At 35.4% G+C, this 15,812-nt stretch overlaps 2 protein-coding genes across 7 annotated transcripts; one reads left to right on the top strand and one right to left on the bottom strand.

Annotated features, from left to right (window-relative positions):
• Window positions 1-383: 383 nt before the first annotated feature.
• Window positions 384-3,648, bottom strand: LOC141830303 (proteasome subunit beta type-2-B-like). The gene is given in 4 exon segments (XM_074717753.1): window positions 384-871; window positions 3,188-3,311; window positions 3,406-3,524; window positions 3,526-3,648. Coding segments are annotated over 4 exon segments (615 nt in total). The 5' UTR covers window positions 3,565-3,648; the 3' UTR covers window positions 384-538.
• A 272-nt stretch (window positions 3,649-3,920) lies between these two features.
• On the top strand, window positions 3,921-15,705 carry LOC141830725 (histone deacetylase 15-like). 6 transcript variants are annotated; one of them, XM_074718150.1, is made up of 18 exons: window positions 3,921-4,039; window positions 5,432-5,475; window positions 6,299-6,879; window positions 6,958-7,063; window positions 8,499-8,560; window positions 9,717-9,792; window positions 9,943-10,007; window positions 10,312-10,367; window positions 10,760-10,883; window positions 11,046-11,171; window positions 11,311-11,361; window positions 12,125-12,193; window positions 12,499-12,607; window positions 13,103-13,182; window positions 13,732-13,814; window positions 13,881-13,926; window positions 14,629-14,794; window positions 15,269-15,705. In XM_074718150.1, the coding sequence occupies exons 3-18, from the start codon at window positions 6,355-6,357 to the stop codon at window positions 15,400-15,402; spliced, it is 1,878 nt and encodes a 625-aa protein (XP_074574251.1). In that variant the 5' UTR covers window positions 3,921-4,039; window positions 5,432-5,475; window positions 6,299-6,354; the 3' UTR covers window positions 15,403-15,705. The 6 variants fall into 6 exon arrangements, with proteins under 6 accessions (XP_074574251.1, XP_074574248.1, XP_074574249.1 ...); XM_074718147.1 differs by lacking the exon at window positions 5,432-5,475 and having other exon boundaries at window positions 3,921-4,197; window positions 6,299-6,469; window positions 6,578-6,879; XM_074718149.1 differs by lacking the exon at window positions 3,921-4,039 and adding an exon at window positions 4,170-4,197.
• The last annotated feature ends 107 nt before the right edge of the window (window positions 15,706-15,812 follow it).

The raw sequence follows: 15,812 nt of genomic DNA, 5'->3' as shown, positions 1-15,812 counted from the left end.
TAATATTTAAAATATAAAAAAGAAATGTTTGACCTTTTTTGAGGTAAAAAATATTTGGGAAGGTTATTTTGATATTTTTAAAAATTTTCATATTTAAGCTCAGAATCCTATATTTATCGAAGGCATCAAGCCAAGTTGCATTTGTCTTATTCTTCTATGTTTGCTCGACAACCATATTGAACTTGCAACCATTCTTCATTATTTTACTTCATGAATTTAAGATTGTTAGGTCAAAGTAACAGTTTAAAAAAACAACTCATTTTACCCCGATTGCTTACTTTCCAATTTAAAATTACTTCAAAATTTTGCCTTTCATAGTTGATATTTTTTCCCCTTAAATCATAACATAAATATTCAGAGCTAACCTCTTTAAACAATTTAAGAAAGGATTAACCGAGCATTGGAGCTTAAATGTTACTTAAAGTGACAGAGAAAGATAAATGGTTCAACAAGAAGTGGAAGAAGCAAGCTTCAGACTGCCTGTATGTCTGCTCCACACATTGCAATTCACTTAGAAACATGTTACATCATTGAGTTCTCAAGCAGTAGGCTCTTCAGCATCTTTGATCGTCTCGCGCCAGGCGTACTCCCTGGCGCCATCTTTATCGACGATCTTGATCACAAAGTTTGGCGGAGAAACAACCAGTCTGGATCGGATTTCTATGATGCACTTGTCGACCAAGTCGACGGCTTCCTTCAGTGACATGCCGCTGTGGTAGTGTCGGTCCATCATTGATAAGCTGAAAAAGGATCCGTAGCCGAATGCACCTTTGTCTACTTTGTGGAGAGTTGCAATGTAGTCGATGTAGTAGAGAGACGGGCCGATGTCCTTGTCGTATCCAGCTAGCAGAATGTTAACAAAGTAGGGGCTCTGGGAAGGCAATGGATGAACAAAACTAGGGTTAAAACTGTAACAAACAAGAACCTAACAAAGAGAGCAGAGAAAATAATTATTGCAATAACAGTCTAGCAACATTTTGTCGATAGTTCCCTACTATACATCAGAAACTTGATTGACGAATCACAGAGATCAGGTGTTGTGAAACCGTTGGAGCTTAAATGAGCATGGACAGATATGACATAACCAATTGAGATATTCCGACCATTTCCTATGCATCCCTTTAATTGAGCTATGCCAATTGAAGGGGCTAAAATGGTAGTCACAACAAACTTACTAGTAATGATACCTACCGAAATTGGAGTAAGATCCAAGGATTTTAGTTTGGATCTAGAGTTGAAAAGAGTATTGAAATATCAATAGGCTTATGCCAAAATTTATGTAGTCTTAGACAGTAAAAGTAGATGGTGGTGTTGTTTGACGAACAATGCGTTTATGCTTACCAAATTAATGGGCTAACTATCTCAGTGTAATCCTAAAGCAAGTTGTACCTTTGCACAAAAAATTAGAGATTTTAAGAAAATTACTTGTGCCTTCGACATAACACCTAGTTGTTCACTAAGAAAGACTCGCTTGTTCAACATATCATAAACATCCAATTCCCAATCCAAGCCTCCAGAGATCTTTCTTCATCCATGTAAAATGCAATAATAGTAAATGCGCAATCTTGCACAAGGAAAGTCACAGCACTTTTGCATAAGCACTTCTAAGCCTTCCCAGTTCATTTTGTTCGAATAAATGCAACTAATTATCCGCTCGACTTTTCTTAAAATGTCACTTAGGTTTAAACTTGAACAGCATTGTCACAAGAAACTCACTATTCACCAGGCACAGATGAACGACAAATCTAAATAAGTTAATGTTACTTTAAGGATTTTGAAGAGATTAGTATATATATTAAGGCTCTAGGACCTCCCAAAAAAGGTCCATAGGACCTTAAATTTGTTTGGGAACTCAAAGGATGCATCTAGAATCTTATAGGGGTTTAATGTCGCATTGGATTTTCAAGCAATCAATTTCCATTTATCTTTTTTTAGAAGGCATCAGAAGTAGGTTGGATGTGTGTCTTGCTTATATGAAACAAAAAGCTATTTGGTGTTCCATAGCTCATGAACATCTTTGACAATATTTTTGCTAGGGGATTTACACTGCTTTATTAATCCTTAATTGACTCTTGATTTAGATGCTAAACCAAAATTTTTGTATGTTTGTCACCTCAGCATGAAATCCATAGATAATATCCTAAACTCATTTATGTAACAAATCATATGAAGAGAGAGTTAGCACAATAGACAAGTGCAAGGGCTTTTACCCAAAGGAGTGTACATTATAATCTCAATCCTTATGTTGTCCAACCTTGTTAATTTCTAGAAAGATGGTGAACCAATGAGAATGTGCGACTAAGAAAATCAAAATTAACATTGTTTTTCTTTTCCAACTTCATGATATGGTTGAGGCCTTAATTTATGGTGAACTCTATATCCAATTCAAAACATATGGGAAACACAAGGATATGCTATAACATGGAGCCTCTTTTAAAATAAAGTTGCATTGTCCTAAACATCAGTGATGTGAACTTTTCCAGTTGATGTGCTAAGAAAAGACAGGGATACTACTTAGTTTTTAATATACCTCCTTTATTTTGCATTTCAAACCCTCTTTGTTGCCCTAACAGAATCATTGTCATTAACATGGCTAAGAGACAAAAGCAAAAAGTTTATTTGATTTCATAGAACTTTACTTGGCCATGTTTACTATAATGGTCCGCTTGGTTTCATAAGATCAATGTTTAATGTTGTATTGGACATTAGAGTGCTAGAAGCCGGAAAACATTTCCAAGACTAGAGCTTAGAACTTGCCTGATGATATCATCTAAATAAAACACTCATTTTCCTTCACTTCCTCTCATTCTCCTTCCTTTCCTCACTCCTCTTCTGTAAAACTCCTAAAGGCACTATTATAATTATTATTGGAAAGTAGCTAAAATCTTGCTGGATCATCACAAGGTCTAACCTTTCGAGATGATTATCCATGTCCCCAAATGAAGATTTTTACCAAAATAAAATGATACAATTAGATAACACCATTCACCTAGATTTCTAATTTCCTTGAGATTGACAGATTAGAAGTCTAGAACAACAAAATGCAAGTAAATAACCCTTGCAAATCAAGTTTACACATTGAGGGAGAAGCAAATCCAAAGATCCAACCACGCATCAGAAAAAAATGAAAGCCCTATCCTTACCCTAGAAGAAATCCTAGGAGAAGAGAGGAAGCGATGGTCCGTACCTTGCGCAAGGCTTGAGCGAGCTCACCGCGGGTGAAGTTGGCGGCGGCAGCAGTGCTGAGTGGAATTCCATTACGGAACTCGTAGAGGTGGACGTTTTTCTGGATATATTCGGTGAACTGAACCCTGCAACCCACAGATCAACGTCCGTCGGCCAATCGAATTAACGACACAAATTAATGAGAGAAATACAGAAAGAGACAGAGAGTAGAGAGCGTACCGATCGCCTGCCTCGCCTGAGGCTCCCAGAAGCTTGTGAGAGTCGAGGATCATGACCTTATCCTCGTTGGACTTGTGCACGAGGATACTGTTGACGGCGGAGCTGTCCGCCACCACCAAGCGCAAAGCCATCTCCCACAAGTCCAAACACGCATTCCATTCCTTTCTTGGATCTCCTCAGAAGGCCGGAGAAGGAGGCGGCGCTGGAGGAGGAAGGGCTACGAGAGATGATCTGCGAGGGGAAGGCAATTTATCGATGTGAAGGAGCAGGGAGAGGCGAGAGAGAGCAGCCTTGGGGAACAAGGTAGAAATTGGTTCGGTCCGGTTCAAATCGGGTTTGACCGGTTCAATTATTGGATCGGCCAGATTGGCGTGAATAATGGACCGGTCCGGAATTGGATGATTCAGTGCTATTGAACTGCTTCAGGCCGTTGGATCAGATCTAACGATCCAGAAGGTTTAAAACCATTTGACTTCCTTTCTTTCCTTTTCCATCCTAATCCTCCGAAACCTCATCGTCCAGTGTAGCCCTCACTGCCGCCGCCTTCCCGGTCGATGATCCCGTCGCCGATCATCCTGACACTTCGTGCCGTGTTCGATCTCGGATCTTAGAAATCCGATCCAGTTTATACATAGTTAGATCCTTTCCTTTTTGTCTTCTTGATTTATTTTTTATTTTATTTTTATGTTATTTCAGGGTTTTCAGATCTGAGGCAAGCATGTGCTGGTTTTATGTCTTTAGATGTGACTAGATCTGGTGTTATCTTAACCTGTAGATCCTCGACGCAGAAGGGTTCGAACGCGTCGCTATATGTTGAGCTTCTTGAATGTGTGTTTTTGGTTAATTTTTGTATGAAATTTCGAATCTATCACAGTGTTTAGATTTGTTCGAACCTATTCCCACCTTTAGATTGTATTTAGGTTCGCCTTGTTTCCTCGAAGATATGGAATTGAAATGATTTATATATAGAAAATACGGAAAGGTAGAGGTGCGAGATGATAAGAAAATTATTTTTTCAGTTGTCTCTTTGAAGGAAGGTAAGAAACAAATGCAAGTGGAGAGGATGCATCACTTTTTAATAACTCTCCGTTTGATGTTGGGTATATGAGTAACAAAGGATGAATATTTAGATTATCTTTACAGATATCCCTCCTTTATTTGTGAAAGGAAGCAAGAAATAACAACTCCATCCTTAGACTTGTCTCTCGTTCTCAATTCATTTTTTTGACTTCTCTTCAAGGAAATATGCACTTAGTTTTAAGTCTTATTATTTATCATTCTGTCCATCCACTGTTAAGTTGGTGATGTGTTGAGGACGTGGCTGACACCTGATTAATCAATTTGTTGACATCATTTGCCAAATGGGTACTGGTCGTACTACTCCACCAATTTAAGTAGGGAAAAAATGTCTTAAGACTCTTTCTCTAATTCTTGTTCTAACTCTGAACTTGACCACACTTAATATTTTTTTGCCACTAAATTGATGAAGTGAATGGTTGATATTCGGTTGATAGATGATATAGAGAAATCAATTAATTTGTCATTGCATAGATCTCACAAAATCTGGTGTTTCTTGTCGCCTGTGATCTTGCTTCTCAGAAATTCCAACTTGCTGTAAAGATAACTTCTGCTAATTGTTTTAGGTAGTCATATTTTTCATATTTCATATCTGAGGGGGAGATATGAGAAGGAAATGAAAGTTTGGTGTGATTTACTGCAAAGTTACACCACCCTCTCTTACACGCTATGCCACAATGATATGAAATAGGTTCTAACATGATGCCTAAAAGTGATTCTTGATATTAATATAGCCTTATTTCCCCTTATTATATCTAAATGGCCAAATATATCAATTTTCCACTTGGCTTAATGTATGTATATATTTGATAAGGTAAAAAATGAGCAAATATTAATTTCTGATAGGCATATCAGGAAGAACGGGGCTGTGAAGCATTTGATAAAAATGGTAGAATGGATAATTGGAGTATAATTGTTGTTTTTCTATTGTTTTCTGCAATTGGTATAGGGGCATTGGAGAGGGAGTTGGAATGCAATAGACATTTAAGAGAGGTTGGTATTCTAATGGCAACCCTTTGAGCTATTCATTCAACATTTAGCAGTTAGCCATCAACATTTTGAATAATAGACAAATGTCAAAATAATACTACACTTGATAAAACTTCATTAATCATCATCAATTCATCAACCTCATTATCCAGAAATTTCATGTACATAAAATGATTTAGGAATACTCTCATTTGTAATACTCTCATTTGTATTTGTGCCACCAAATAGTCATATACTTATGCATTTGTTATGATTTTGCGGTGCTCACACCATTACAGCTACTATTTTATGGTTGAGGACCTGTTGAACCATCATTCAGTGTTCTTTTATTTGTTTCTTTTTTGTCATCATCAATTGGAATCAGTGTTTTAACTTTTCCATTGAGGCTTTCCCATTCACAGTTGATCTGAATGGAGAACATATGATGACATCATATTATAAAATAATTTCACATTGAATTAATGATAGTGTATCTCTTTTGATGCACATATGCTTGGCATCTTATAGGAAATAGTTGAATGGGAAAATGATGAATATCTAGTACCACACTATTTCTAAAGTTCATAATGCTGCCTCTTATTTTTTACATTGCATCAAAATTTGTGTTCCTTTTCTTTTAAACTATTTTTTCCCATTTTAAAAGTGATTTGAAGAATTAAAACTATTCTTTTCATATTATCAGTGGAATAGTCTTTTATAGAGGTTGAGGACGAAACAAGATCCATGTAGCTATCCTCAAATAGTTGGGATTAACACCAATTGTTGTTGTTGCTCTGACTTTTTTCTCCTTTTTTCATGACTTAACATTTTTGCTTTGTTCATTCAGATTGTTTTGATAACTGCAATTATACTTGCAAACCAAATAGAGCTTTTGGCATTTGGATGGCCTCTGAGACACTTTGTACAAGTTTAAAAGGGAAAAAGATTTGTGGCAAGAATAGAGTTCATAATGAAATTCATTCAGGGGAATGTCAAAATTGCTCTTATGAGTCCCATGGTAAATTCCCTTCTCAGAGTGTTAATGGCTCTGCAAATTTGAGCGAATACTTTCATAAAGGGAGTGATCATAATCATGGCTCAGTAATTGCTATGTCCAATCAATTAGATCTTCCCTCTGAAACTCCAGTGCATAGACCAATATCTGAAGTGAGAAGTGTTACCAATACTTCTGAAAAAGCTTGTCTTAACGAGGAACATGATTATTGTGATGCACACTGTTCTGGACACCTGCAACAGTGTATGAAACATGAAAAGAACAGTACATTAGAAGAGCTGTACTTGCAAGAAGAGTATGATGAGGATGATGAAGATGATAGTGATTGGGAGCCTGTCAGTCCTTTTCTCATCAGAAAATGGTTTTGTACTAATTGCACAATGCCAAACTTTGATGATGTTTGCCATTGTGAGGTGTGATTACTCTTACTTTGTACCTTATTCACTAGTTGTCAAAATTTTGGCTTTGTGCACATGCTACTTTTTTTGAAGGTATGTGGGGAGGACAGAGAATGCGAGTTGCTTAGGCCTTCTGGACCTCCTGTACAGCAAGAAATTAAGCTGGCCATTAACTCTGGTGGAAGTCATAACCACCAAGGTATCTTCTGGTCTACTTGTGATCACAAACTCCTATATAATTTGTTATTGAATCTAGTATGTTCATGAGTCATTCAGTAATCAGGCTTTGCATTGCCTGTTGTCATCCTTCTTGCTTTGGACACACACTTGGAATGGTGTAATGTAATTGGGCAGTCAATTTTCTATTCAGTTGTTAGCTGCATTTTACTAATAGCTTTATTCCTGAAGCTTGTGAAGGAACTAACTCTTTGCTACTTTTTTGAAATATGAACCTCTGGAGATGCATGTTTTGCAATGAAGAATACAGTTGCTTTATTAATTTCTAATCTTTTTTATGGCGCATGACAGAACTCATATAATGCAAAGTCCTATTTGGTTTGATTTTGGTTTAAACATCCCTAAATAAGAATCGTTGAGACTGTGCCATTGGTTGCTTTAGGAAACAATTTGAAGTTTTTAAACTGAGGATGAGATGCTGTGAGACTAAATTTATAAAAAAGCAAGGCCTAATCGATGTTACACATATTATTATGCCCCTTATGTTTTAAAATTATTTTTCTGAAAGCCTCCAATTGATTTGAAGAGAAGCCTTGATACAATGGTAAAGTTGTTGCCGTGTGACCTTATGGTCACTTGAGTTGCGGAAACTTGTAATGCAGAATAAGATTGCGTACAATAGACCTAATATGGTTTGTCTCTTCTCTTGGACCTTGCATTGGGAGCTTCGTATACCGGGCTACCCTTTTAATGCCTCCAATTGATTTCACTACATCCATATTGTTTCCTAATTACAGCTCTATAGTCCCTTATCAAAATCAATAACGAGAACATGAGTGTATTTGTTTTTTAATATAACCAAAAAGCTTTTATCACAAAATCAAAATGATGTTTTAGAATTGATCCTTTGGAATATCTTCATGTAATTTGTGCATGAATCTTGCAAATTGTGCAAGAAAATATTGTAGATTGAACTTGAAGTATCTACTTTTATCCTTACATGTGGCTGCATATTGTGATTAAACAAGAAAAAAAGGGGACATTGTCTCCCAGTAATTATTGCAAAAACTATAGATGTTCGTTGCCTCTGGTTGAATTAGGGCACAAAATTTGATAATATACTTGTTCATGTTGTCTACGATATCTTAGTGACTTATTGTTATGAATCTTAACTCTTAGACCCCAAATATTTGGGATAATCAGTCAGTGCTTGACGAAGATGAATTTAATGACATTTCTTTATTTTGTACAAAGCTAGTTGGTAGTGTCTTTTACATTAATGAATGCTCTAAACTCAAGATTTCCTATTTGCTACTGTTCTTAGAAGCTTTCTTCTTCCATTGTGCAACTGTTGTTGCCTTGATAGATATGTTGAGACATATAAGCTTCTGTTGAACAACTGCAGTGAGCTACCTTGTTGATAATATTTTCCTTATATGCGTACAATGTTCCTGCAGATTTGAGCTCAAAATCAAGAACGGCTATTGGGTTTGATGAGAGAATGTTGCTCCATTCAGAGGTTAGTACTTATGCTAACTGTACAGTTGCATTTTCCTTTAATGTTTCAGTTTTAGTTTGTCTGAGTTTTTGCTAGGGCATCTGTTAACTCACATCAGTGCGGGCTTCTTTAGGATTTTTGGAATTTGCTTTATATTGTTTGTAAAAATGTTTATGCCCTTAATTCTCATGCACCCAAAGTGAGGATGACCAATGTTCTTCAGCTGAGAGAATGCAAAAAATTTGCTGAGAGGAGATAGCCTAGATCTTCTTGGAAGAGGATAAAGAAGAAGGAAAGTAATCAGGATTAAATTTAGTTCTTTCTCATTGAGAAATTATTGCCTTAAAGTTTGCAACTTTTTAAACTACTATAAACTTGGTCAAAATCTTAAACTTTGCTCAATTCTATAAAATTCCTTAAATCACTCCATAAAATACTGAACCATTTCTAATACAGTCCCACGGTAGACATACTCCTGTAAGAACTCTTCGATTAAAATTGATTAATTTGTTACACAATGACTTATTCATAAATCTAAAATATTTAACTAAGCCACTTGCTGCAAACATTTTCATGGCATTACTTCTCTTCCTTGATGATGCAGAGCCAACCAATTCAGGCTTCTCATCTGAAGCGCATAACTTTACTTCCCTTTTTCTAAAATATGCCTCTCCTCAAGCATATAATTGAAATAATATTTTGTCGGAAAACAAAAGCAACTCATTCATTTTGTCTTTTTCAAAAAGTTCCTGTGATATATGTGTCCAACTAAGCCAGGCATCCTAAATAGTAGGAGTTTGTCCCACACATCTATTCCTGTCATTCAATTTGGTAAAGCTATCACTAGTAATACCTGTTTATTTAGATCAATTTTAATTACATAAGGAAGTTTCCTTTTCCTTTATTGCTAAAACCTTCTTTAATTAATGCATCTTGTCGAATTCCGTAATTTATTGATACCCTTTGATGTTCTACATACCATTTTAACTAATATTCATGTAATCAGGAATATACCTAGCTATTTGCAAGTACACAAACTTTTTGTAGGTGTTATTTCTTGATTGTTCAATAGTCAGATATTTTTTTATTGTGAGCCTGGGGGACACCTTAAGTTTTTTGTTATTGTTCTCTATGTTACCTCTCTTATGTCCTTTTGTTATTTTTGCTGCTGTCCTAGGTTGATATGAAGTCACACCCTCACCCAGAAAGACCTGATCGTCTTAAAGCAATTGCATCTGACCTTGCTGCTGCAGGTGATTCTGTTCGTAGAGGAATTCTTTATAGCTATCATTGTTGCTTGCTTTTTTTCCCCCTTCTGGACAAATTTTTGTTTAGGTTAGTATTAGTCCTTTATTCCTTTGTAGATGCTTCTTGGCCTAACTGTAATTTCCATATAAATTCAGGGATTTTCCCAGGCAAATGCTATTCAATACCAGCTAGAGAAATAACAAAAGAAGAACTTTTACAGGTAATCAATTAATTGCAATAGCTTTTATGAACATTTACATGCTAGTAATCACTGGTTTTCACTGGAAAATTATTTTTGAGATAATATGGTATAGTTTCTCTTATTTAAGTACTTGTTGAGGCTCAAGACATCTAAAAAATTATTCTTGGTTAATAAGACGTGCTATGAAGGTATTCTACTTAGAACATGTTCTTTTATGTTGCATTTTCTGGGTCAAGTATGTACCACATTAATTTCATCTAAAATGATTTCTTTTTAGATTTGTTCATATGAATCCTTTTCATATGCTTACTGAGAACTGCAGGTTCACACTTTGGATCACATTGAAGCAGTTCAATATACATGTCATATGCATGCAAGGTACTTACACTCTCTGCTTTCACTTGTGGGACAACATTGCTTTATTTATGGAGCGCACTTGCAACTCTAATCTGCTTCTTATTGCCAAAGTTCTCCTCACTGTAGCATGAATTTCTTTGAACATTTCCATTTGCTTCAATTTTTTTTCAGTTAAATCAACTGCAGCAAATGTAGTTTATTTTCCATTCTTTATTATTGATTTAGTATCTAATGATACAATTTGAACCTTGTTTTAGCACACTTAATCTACTCATCTAAACTATGCAGTGAGTGCATTTCTTGATATCATTCTAATGATGATCAGATAAATGCCAAATATTATAGTTATAATTGGCATAGACTCAGATTTATGTTCCAAAATATGATTATTTCCCCTTGGTTTTAACTGACAGTTACTTTACTTCTGACACTTACGCCAACGAGCATTCAGCTCGTGCTGCTAGGCTTGCAGCAGGATTATGTGCAGACCTTGCTTGCACAATATTGTCTGGTGGTGCCAAGAATGGTTTTGCTTTGGTATGTGGTTCAGTTTCTTTGCTTTTCAATCTGCAATGTTTGATGATTCTTCTGTTATTCACCTGGCTACTTTCAAGAAAAATATCATTAATGTTTAATTTTATAAGCTTTTCTGCTTTCTATTTTTGTAATTTATTTGATGAGTCTGATAATCTATGTCAGGTTAGACCACCTGGGCATCATGCAGGTGTTTCACAAGCAATGGGCTTTTGCCTCCATAATAATGCTGCAGTTGCATCATTAGCTGCTCAGCGTGCTGGCGCGAAGAAAATCTTGATTGTTGATTGGGTAACATTCTTTCCTTTTCTATGGAGTCTTTGGTTGCTAATTTTCAGTTAGATAATTTATTAATTTCTATGACATTTGAGCTACAAGAGGGGATACTCCTTCCTTCAATTTAAGACCTCTTTTCATATTTTGGTTGCAGGATGTGCATCATGGAAATGGTACTCAAGAGATATTTTACCACAACAAATCGGTTAGTTGTTTTATGAGTAATTTTAACTCCACTTTTAATGCTTGATAAATACATCCAATTTTAATTTGTGCAACATCAACAAGCCATGTTAGTCCCAATTATTTTGCATTGGCTACAAAGATGTTATCCCTCCATTGAATATCCCTATTTCGTAGATCTTGTAATTTCACTTAGCTAGCTTTTGTGTCTCCTTTTACCTCCCATGGCTTCAACTCAAATTAAATCAACTTCCTCCAGTTTTAACATTTTAATGTAGATTAAAATTTGTAAAATGGTTTCAAAATATCTTTTTGTTTCTTTGATATAACTTGTAGTCTAACTTTTGTGGGAGGGAGGACAGAAAACTCTCTATATCAAAGCATTGAGAGGCCCTTATTTCTTTTATTCAAACTCGTCCTTCCATGCAAGGCCTTTTACTTCTAAAACAATGAAATGGCTTACCTCCATACTATGTTACTCTGTTTCATGTTTTCATCACTGGGTAGACAGATAATAGAATATATATTATCCTTTTCTATTTATGGCTGAATCATGAGGAATTTGAACTGAAGTTGGAGGTAGAGTTGCAGAGGCATGCTCATGCAAGGAGATGGAGCAAACTGGGATGTTGTGACTTGGTTACTTGTAGCATAGCATACATAATAATGTATTAAATTTCTGCCACACTGCATAACCATTCGTGATAATTAACTTCTCTGTTATTTTCTCAATTTGATCATCTGGGGTTTCGCTTGGCAGCTAATAACTTCTATTTGATATTTAGGTTTTGTACATATCGTTGCATAGGCATGAAAATGGCAGGTTCTATCCTGGAACTGGAGCAGTTGATGAGGTACTTAATCCACAAAATTCAATTAGGAAAATTCCTTATATTTTGTAATTAAGTGGAGATATATAATTTTTTGAGAGTAAATAAATGATGTATTCAAGTTCTTGATATATGTATATATATTTGTTTATGCCATTAGTATTCAAATTTATAGTGATAGACACAATGATTGAAGAGAGTAGCAAAAGAGACTTAAATTGATAGGCACAATTCTTCTAGCATTTTTGTGTTTAGTTTTGCTTCTAAATTGGCACCATAAGTACTTCAATAAGATAGCTTGTGTATTTATTGGCATTTGCTATTTGCAGGTTGGCAGTATGGATGGTGAAGGATTTTCTGTAAACATACCTTGGAATTGTGGAGGCGTGGGAGATAATGATTACGTTTTTGCATTTCAGCATGTTGTCATTCCAATAGGTCATTTTCTTACTTCTCCTTGTCATTTGTTGATAACTTGTATGAGCATATGGATGAGAACATCAAGGTTTTTGCTGTCTTTTGGTTACATGGATTTAAACTCTCTTTCTAGTAACAGGAGCATGATTTGGAGCTATCAACACTCATTTATAGTATTACAAATATAAGCACGAGACATCCAAAACTCTAGTTACCTTGTTCTCAATCAAACAATTTATCTTGGCATGTGGGGGCTACATAAAAGTAATATTTTCCTTTATATGGTCTGCTTTAATTGGGAGTCTAGAAAGAAAAAAAATGTCTGCAAAGTTTTACATTTTGATAGAATCAAGTTCACATTTTCTTTCTTCTGTCTAACATTTGAACCCCCTGAGCCAAGCTGCAAATTGTTTCATTTGCTGATCATGTGTTTATTGTTTTCTTTTTATCTTACTTATTTACTTGAACGCTGTTTTCTTTGGCCCTCTCTGACAAATAGGCTATGCTTATTTGCAGCTCTTCAATTTGCGCCCGATATTACAATTGTTTCAGCAGGCTTTGATGCAGCGCGCGGTGATCCTCTTGGCTGTTGCGATGTAAGGGCTATTTATAATTTTCTTTTACATTTTAAGATTATGCTCGTGAAATATTAGGCACTAATTAAAACTTACCCTGGAATTCCATTTTGTCTTTGTTCCTTTCAAATACCTGTTTACTTAGAATCTTATATTAAATTGAAATAACTTTGTTTCTGCTATAGTTGAACTTACATTTTAATTTTTGAGGTTGGAAAGTGAGAACAATTTGAGTTACAGTTAATAAGTACTTTCACTCTTTTAAATAAGAAAAATGAAATTAAGAATTGTTGAACGATATTTTGTATCAAGTACACTTTCTTTAATCTCTCTGTACATAAATGTCTCATAGTGTCCATTGCTAGTTGTTTTTATTACTAAATGGTGTAGATAGAACATCACTACATTGTGCAAAATGTCTCTAAATTGTGCGCCTTTATTATCAAAATTTTAATGTCGTTTCAGGAGGCCAAAGATTATTATGCATTGTAAAATTATACTGTGTTATGTTTTTAGTGAAAATAGAATGAAGTTGCACTATAAAGTTAATAGCCTGTGCACTTGTAATAGGTGACTCCTGCTGGATATGCTCAGATGACACACATGCTTAGTAGCCTCTCTCAAGGGAAATTGCTGGTCATCCTTGAAGGAGGGTTGGTACCTCTACATAGTAGAGTTTTACATGTTAACTGTAAACTTATTTCTTGTTCTGTTTGCAGCTACAATCTTCGTTCAATATCTTCGTCGGCTACTGCAGTGGTCAAGGTATCTTTGTCACATTTGATGAACTCCACTAGCATTGTATTTTTGTTAGTTTGTATGAAAGTGTACCTGTTTATTTTTAGATTTATCTAGTAGGTGCTAGTCTTTGTCTTTTTTTGAATTCTCTTAATTTGTTGGTGCATTTGGATATCATATCAATGTGATGATGGGATATACTAAAATCAAATGGAAGAAATAACCAACTAGAGATCCAAGTCCTCGATGCTATTTGATGGGAAACATATTATGAAGTCTATTACTTCCTTTTCGGAAACTGATTGAATAAATAATTTTTTATGCTATTTATTCCTATATCCACAAAGAAATACCACCAATGATCTGTTGAAACTATATATACTCAGTCCAGTGCAAGTGCAAAAAAATTGTAAGCTTAAATTGGAAGCCTGCGTACCAAACATAGTTATTCTTAATGGTCAGAGATTTAGGAATCATTCTTGTTGAATAATGAGCTTAGCAGATCTATCTATTAACATGTTTTTTTAAGTAAACATGAATAAATTGTGTTGACCTTTCTTTAGCAGAAACTATATTTGTGATCATGGTAAAGTTCCTTGATCTCTTTTAGTTTTCATTCAAATAAAGAGTGCATGGTTATTTTGTTAATGTCTCTCAGATTAGTAGTGCATAGTGTGCTTGGTCTTTGATTACCAAGCATAAGAAGAGAAATGCTCTCTTATTTTGCAGGTGTTACTGGGTGAAAGTCCTAGCGGTCAGATTGACAATATGCCATCGAAAGCAGGTCTACAAACCGTTCTGCAAGTAATGCAAATTCAGATGAAGTACTGGCCAATTTTGAAACCAAACTTTATGATGCTTCAATCCCAATGGAGTACCGTTATTTCTCCTATCAGTGAGTGGTTACATTGAATTCTGTGTTGATTAAATTACAGCTTAGTTTTTTTTTATCATTCTTTGATTTTGAATTGAATAAATTATATATTTTCATAGGAATTCATGAGGAAAAATTTAGATTTCTTGAATTATTATCCAACAAGGAGATTGAATTGGATTGCGTATGTAGTATTATGCGCTCGTCCTGTGAACTAAGTTAACAGTGTCAATTATTTTCGATCTATTATTCAATAAAGAAAGAACAATTAGGATATGCGTGGTTTAAATGGAAAAGAGTCTCGTGATTGTTGTATGACTCTCACATGCCACGCTATATTCGTTAAACTGCTTGATTGTTTCATTGGCTTAATTTCAACTCATCGGTAATGTTTCATGTTTTAGAAATTTGTACATGTTTTCTACCAGAAGATCTATAGAAAGTTCATACTGGGCGGTGTCTTATATGGATGAAACTTTCTTCTTCTCTTGTTAGGAGATCAGATTAAAAGGCGGCGACATCCATTGGGTCCAGTGTGGTGGAAATGGAGAAGCAAGAAGTTCATATACGAACGCCTTTACGGCCAGCCATATCCTAGGAGGCATCTATCGTTCAGAGGACTTGGTTGATGCTGCAATCCTAGCCAGCCTTCCAAATCTCTATCGACCAGCTGCAGATTAATCTGTCCAGTTTTGCCTTCGATTTTGCTCATTCATGTTTAGCTACGAGCCTTATGCCACAAACATACTGAGTCCTGATCGACGCAACTGTGTTTCAGGTGTAGCCTATTTTATTTTTGCAAGCTTGGTCGTGCTTAATCCTTCGTTAACAGATCTACGCCCATCGCTCTGCATTCGATGATGCTTCTAACGTGTTTATGAAGAACAAGTTGGAGATTTACTTTCAACACTAGTAGAGAGATATTTGAACAACGCTGAGTAAATTGAAATAAGAAATTGGAGATAATACAAAAGGGAAAAGAACAAATGAGAGCTTGATCTCTAGTGGGCCCCCCCTACTGATCGAATATAAAGGGCTA

Source organism: Curcuma longa, chromosome 6 (assembly GCF_044706935.1).
Source record: "Curcuma longa cultivar G26 ecotype Majalengka, Jawa Barat chromosome 6, ITB_CL_G26_1.1, whole genome shotgun sequence".
In the NCBI taxonomy this organism is placed as follows: Eukaryota; Viridiplantae; Streptophyta; class Magnoliopsida; order Zingiberales; family Zingiberaceae; genus Curcuma; species Curcuma longa.
This window is presented reverse-complemented; position numbering and strand designations above follow the sequence as displayed.